Below are 6585 nucleotides of genomic sequence, written 5' to 3' on the forward strand. Positions count from 1 at the left end.
ATCTCCTGGTCGAAGAAGGAAGTGGAGGGGGAGGGGGGCGAGACGTGTACGTTTCGTTGGGGCAGGCGAGGGTTCTTCCTAGAAAAGTAGAAAGGAAACCCGGGTGCGGCGAGCGTCCCCCTTGGCCCGTCGGGCCATCCCAAACTGTCAGACGGACGGGTCGCTGCCGGGGGCGGAGCCCGTCTTGCTGCCGTCGACACCAGCACCGCCACCGTCGCCGTCGGCGCCTGCACCCTCTCCGCCCCTGTACGGCGAGCCGCCGGCCCCACGCGCCGACAGACCTCGGAAATCCAGGTTGTACTGGAAAAGATCAGGCCCCCGAGATTAAAGAGTGCTCATCGATGTGATCGATGCTTCTTTCGAAGGGGAAGGGGTGAAAGAAAGAAATTTGGAATAAAGTTACTTTTTCGGCGAGTTACGATGCAATCCGATTGAAAATGAATTATCGAAGCAACTTTATTCTTAATTTCTTTGATCGATTATTGAATATCAATTTTGGCAATCATTTTGAATTGAGCGAGGAGTTAAGGGGTGTTAAGGGGATCGATGCGTTGGACGAGAAGTATTTGGATTATTTTTCAAATATTAGAATTTTGTTTCGATTCGCGTGTTGATTTCTTTTTTTTTTTTTTTGGTACAGCTTTGACAGAAATTGAGTTTCAAAAAGATAGAATTGATAAATTATACGAGCAAAACAATCATAATGTACGAATCGTGAAATTCGAACGATTATAATTTCAAAATTATCGAAAGTTTCGAAATAAAATTGGTATCATTCGAAAGTGCGATCCTTGCTCTTCGATACTTTTTTTCGATTTATATCGATATCTCTTTTCGTTCCCGAGATATCGCTGTTTGAAGCGAAACGTAATTTTCGAATTTATCTTGCTGTCCTTGTCTCGGATCTTTCATTCAACCCCATTCATTGACCCGTCCCAACTTAGTCACTAGCTAGTGTTTTTTTTCTTCTTTTACTATGTCGCTCGTACGCAATTCTAGGAAAAAATGTGGGGCACGCGATTCTATTTTACTTTGAAGTTTTCTATTAAACTTTGAAGTTTTGTATCTTGGGAATAGATTGAGATATCGATGTGAAATAAAAAGTATCGTAAAGTGCGCGCATTTCTCTATCCCCTGAGTTGATTATTCTCTTAAAAATTATAATTTCTATTTAAATTTGATTGACAAAATATTTTCGTCCAACGTATCGATAATCTGTTCAATAATTAATTTAAATTATTTTTCAATTGAAAAAACGAGTTAGTTGGTTGTCGTAATTGTTAATGAAACACTTATCATGAAGGATGAGAATTGTTGTACTTGGTCGCACAAAAATTTTTGAACTCGAGGGGAAAAGAAAAAATCCAAACATCATATAAATCGTCGTTCTAAAATTATTAAAAATTATTTTAGTATCGCATCGAGGAATAAGCGTTATTAAATATTTTGCTGTTTTCTACAAATTAGAAAGTTATTTGAGATTAATTGAAAAAAATAGAAAGAAACGAATAATAAATTATCCGTTTCGAAATATTGCTCATTCCTGTAAAGATAGTTGTAAAAAAAAAAAAAAAAAAAAAAAAAAAAGAAAAAAAAAATATCCCTTTCGAAATATTTCTCATTCCTGTAAAAATAGCTGTAAAAAAAAAAAAAAAAAAAAAAAAAAAGAAAAAAAAAATATCCCTTTCGAAATATTTCTCATTCCTGTAAAAATAGCTGTAAAAAAAAAAAAAAAAAAAAAAAAAAAGAAAAAAACAGTAAACCAGATTGATTAAACCAGTTTCCTCTTCGTGCCCTGGATTACGTTGAACATTGTCAAGATGTACCTTGTTAATAAAGCTCGTTCATACTCGACTCGTGGAAAAAAATGTCTGCAAAAGTGTGATAAGAAAAAGAAGAAGAAAAAAGAAAAAAAAAAACTCTTTAGCCAACTTATTAGAGCGGTAAAACAAAGCCTACGCGTAAAATATGCATCGTGTGAAATAAAAAAAAGGAAAAATGTTTCAAGATGATCGATCAAATCAAATGGATCTCAGAAAATTTAATTCTCAACGATATTTATAATTTTCAATACAATATTTACAATTGATAATTGGATCTTTAAAAAAGATGAATGAAAAGTAAGAGATTTAAAGTTGAAATTGAAATGGAAGGATTCGTTACTTGGAATTTTTTTATATGAATAATAAATTTAAATAAATAATGAATATTTTTGAAATATCGAGAAAAAATACGAAATCTATATGGTAATAAAACGCGTCCCCCTTCCACCCCCTGCAATCTCGAACCCTCGAAGCATTTTCAAACTTCACACAATTTCAATCGTCTCGATTTCGCTAAAAATCCAAAGAGACCAGAAAATTCGATCGATCGTGATCAAGGATCAAGAGCGAAGAAGCAGAAAAAAATATAAAAGCGGAGAGAACAAGAAACGAGAGAGAACAAAACGAAAAAAAAAGGGATTGGGAGAAGGAGAGAGAGAGAGAGAGAAAGAGAGAGAAAGAAAAAAAAAGTAAAACGAAAGTCGAACCTGTGCAACGTAAAGAGGCAACGCTTCGCGTCGTGGCTTCGCGTGAAGAGCACACGTTGGCGGTGCAACGAAAGTCTGTGTTATCTCGGCAGAGTGGCGTGTCTTAGATGCTGCAGCTGTGCCTGTTGCAGCTGCAGCTGCAACAATTGTAGATTCTGCAGGCAATAGGGAGCCTGCGGCCCGCAACTGGGAGTGGACGTGATCGGTGACGAGTATGGAAGGACGGAAGGATGGACGAAGGACGTCGTGTTCCTCGTCGCCGTTGTGGAAGTTGTGTTGTTTGCCAACGTGTTGTTGTAATTGAACAATTGGGAAAAGTTGAAGTTTGGACCTCTCAGAATGTTGTGCAATTGGGCGGATGTGAGGGGATGGGGTTGCACGTAGGGACTGATGGACGGTAGCAATTGGGGGCTAACCGGGTACAAGCAATCCTCTTCGGCTAGGCCAGGCACCGTTGGGCTCAGCTCCACGTACTGCGGCATCGTGACATTGTGCTATTCGACGGGTGCATGGAAGGATATATGTAGAACACTTGACGACTCTATGCGCGCCTCTGCTCACTCTCCCCGAATATTTCCCTCTTATAGAAATAAACTCGAAATTTTTCCTCGACGATGGGATCGTTTGCTTTCTTGAGATATATTTCGAGATGTTCGAGATTTCGAAATAGAAAATTTCCATGATTATAAAAATTGAGAGATGAGATTATGAGATTATTTTTTTTTTAGGAAAATAGCTATCGAATTGTAAAAATATAAATAATTTGTACGGGAAAACGGGAAATATTGGCGGAGAGAGAGAAACGACCTTTCGTTACTTAGTAATATAACATATATGACTACTTAAATTTGCTTAAAAATTGAGTATCATCTACTATAACAAAGCTAGCTACGATAAAAAAAAAATACCACCTCCGTTCGATCAGCTTTAACTTTCGAACAAAGAAAAATATTTAATTAACTCTCCCCGTATCGTCGTTGTTAAATCTACTTTTTAAAAAACGTAGCAAAACAATAAAAGACTGAATGATTCTGCTTTTCGAGCAAGAAAAAGAAAAATAAAAAAAGAAAGAAAGAAAGAAAGGAAAAAATACGTAAAAAGTGAAAAATTCTAAACAAAAAGCAAAATCGTGAAATTGAAACAAAATATTGGGTGTGAAATCGACGTTTTTTTCCCGTGTTGTGTGGATTAAAAGGAAAAACGTGATCAACCGTATCTTACCTTTGTAGCGCAGACGAAACACGTGGTGACCACTTTCGAAATCACGTTCATTAAATTTTTAGTCTCTTGTATCACGTTGTCGACTTTTGTAAAAGTGGCCGCCTTCCCGACCGTGGGGTTCTTCACGGTGAATTGAAGCTGTTGGACGTACGTTGGCACACGATCCAGATTTTCCAAAAGTTCTTTCTTGTGCGGGCCACCTGGTACCTGTACCCATACAACATCGTATACAAACTTACGTCTTTAACCGTGTCGCAAGGCAAACGTGCTCGTGAATTATTTTTCAACGATTTTCAAACGTTGCTTAAAAATATTTTGGATATTTTGAATGTATAAAAATCTCTTCGTTATCTATTTCTATTTTTTTTTTGAATTATTTTATAACGTTATTACTTGCAAATATACGTAAGTTTATATCGAGATATATTTTCGAAAATTTAAAAGTAGAAGAAAAATTTATCTTCGGTTTAATCGTGTAAAGTTATATTGGATATTGCATCGTCAAAGTTGTTGTTGTTGTTGTTGTTGTTGGTAAATTAAATTTTCTTCGTTTCTCTTCGAGTAATTAATCGAATTGGATGATCTTTTTAATTGAAGGATTCGAATCGATGAATTTTTTTTTTTATATATATTTTTACATAGTTTGTTATGAAAGAATCGTTGAAGAACACCAATCACATTTGCCCTGCGATATGCAATGTTTTACATATGTAGCGTATTCGAATAACTCTTTAAAGCAATGCCTGATTCTATTATTTTATTGATCGACTAGTCAGAAAGTACTTTGAAATATGTATGTATATATATATATATATATATATCTTGGATACTTATAAAAAATTGCATCTAATAAATTAAGAAAAAAAAAAAGTATATCTTCTATCCGTCCTAATGAAACACAATGCAAGAAGTTTGAAAAGAAAGTGTTAGTTGTTCGAGAATATTAGAGAGTGACTGTGTGAATGACAGTGAATTAGTACAGACCTTGCTGTTTTTGCTAGCTTTTCGCTTCACTATTAATTTCAAACTTAGGCATAAAATTCAGGTGACACGTTTTTCTCAAACAATTGCAGCTAAAATGAATCTTTGAAGCTTAAATTTTTTTTTAAGCTTTTTATTTTAATTCAAAACACTCGAAACATTCGTTTGTTTTAGAATTTTTATTAACCAGTATTTAAATTAAAAGAAGTCTATAAGCATAACAACTAACTTTCTATTTTTTTTTTTTTTTTTTTTTTTTTACAAATTAAATTTTTTTTTTGAAAATTAAAAAAAATTTTATATTATCAAAAAAAAAAAAAATTTTTTTTTAAAAAAAAATTTTTTTTTAAAAAAAAATTTTTTTTTAAAAAAAAATTTTTTTTTAAAAAAAAATTTTTTTTTAAAAAAAAATTTTTTTTTAAAAAAAAATTTTTTTTTAAAAAAAAATTTTTTTTTAAAAAAAAAAAAATTTTAAAAAAAAAAAAAAAACTTTTTTTTTTTTTTTTTTTTTTTTTTTAGAATTAAATATTATGTTTGAGAAATTTAAAAGATATTCATTTCCTTATGGATATTGAAGAGATAGGATAAAATTTCATTTTAGCTGATTTTCCGAACGATAAATAAAGAAAAAATAAGAATAGTGAAATTTGAAGAAGCTTGCAAAAACTGAGACATTAATAGTCATGCCCCAGATAGTGGAAGGAGGGGGACCACAATGCACATAGACGTCGTCCACAGACGGAAGCATTCCCGTAGCATCTAAAACACACCTTACTAATCGTACACAAAAAAGTCGTAAATGTACGTACACAAAATAGATTTTACCAACAAAATAATGATCATAGTTGATTTGGTGGTGTGGAAGGTGAATAGAATAGAACGGTATATGTCTAAAAAAACAGTAGTATCAAAAAATGACAGTAGTATCTTCCTGTAAAACTTATATGACTAACGTAATTAAAAAAAATAATTCTGGCTACTTTATTTTAAATGGATTATTATAAATTCTTACATAAGCTTTCTTAATTAATTTCAAACGTGATTTTATTACACTATATATACATATCTTTTAAATATCGAAATATCTTTTTTTCTTTTTTTAATTAATTCATTCTTCATCATTTCAAATTTCTATCGTAATGAAACTTGACACAAGAAGAATAACGTAAACATTTTTGATGATTTCGATCGTTCAAGTATTTCTATCTCGCTATAGAAATGATTATTTTTCAATTAGCCAACGAATACTGTTAATACATGGAATCGACTGCCTAGTGATAATAATTTACTTTTTATTGCCATATTAGTCAGTATGAGAAATGGAAAACGTCGCTCTTGGTGAAACGTGCTCTCTTCATTAGAAGAAGGAAATAAAAGAAAGAAGTATATGTACAATTAACACTACGCCATTCAAAGTAACGATTGTTTGGGATGAATCATACAACAGGTGTTCAAACGGTCTTGCATAGCAACATTAATTAATTAGTTTGCATATGTGGTTAAGTAGTAATGTACAAGAAGAGATATATGTAGAGTGATGTAGTATATATATATATATAAAAAAGAGAAATGAACAACATTTAACAGCAACTGGTTAAAAAATGATTTTCGCAAGAGCGGTATATATATATATCAATGCAATGAGAGAACGATCTGTACAAGGCGAATCTCTATTAGCCCAACGAGGGTCTAAAGTAAAGAGAGAAAGAGTTACCTGGATGGAGGCATTCAAAGAGCGAGGGTCAAAAAAAGGGTATCATAATACAAGAATATATTACAAGGTTAGCGTATCTCTTTTTTTTTTTTTTTTTTTTTTTTTTTTTTTTTTTTTTTTTTTTTTTTTTTTTTTTTTT

At 32.6% G+C, this 6585-nt stretch overlaps 1 protein-coding gene across 4 annotated transcripts in view; it reads right to left on the minus strand.

The window, feature by feature from the left end:
* LOC102672248 (alpha-catulin) overlaps positions 1-6585 on the minus strand; it is a 71827-nt gene continuing 65242 nt past the window's right edge. For 3 of the 4 annotated variants that reach the window (XM_006612955.2, XM_006612957.2, XM_006612956.2), the window contains 3 exons: positions 3752-3958; positions 2531-3024; positions 166-300 (listed from right to left, as the gene is read on the minus strand). In XM_006612955.2, the coding sequence (XP_006613018.1) occupies positions 2611-3024; positions 3752-3958 (621 nt within the window). In that variant the 3' untranslated portion in view covers positions 166-300; positions 2531-2610. Of the gene's footprint in view, positions 301-2530; positions 3025-3751; positions 3959-6585 lie in introns of all 4 variants that reach the window. The other variant, XM_006612958.2, reaches the window with a different exon arrangement.

The sequence above is a fragment of the Apis dorsata genome, unplaced genomic scaffold, assembly GCF_000469605.1.
Source record: "Apis dorsata unplaced genomic scaffold, Apis dorsata 1.3 scaffold_130, whole genome shotgun sequence".
NCBI classification, from domain to species: Eukaryota; Metazoa; Arthropoda; class Insecta; order Hymenoptera; family Apidae; genus Apis; species Apis dorsata.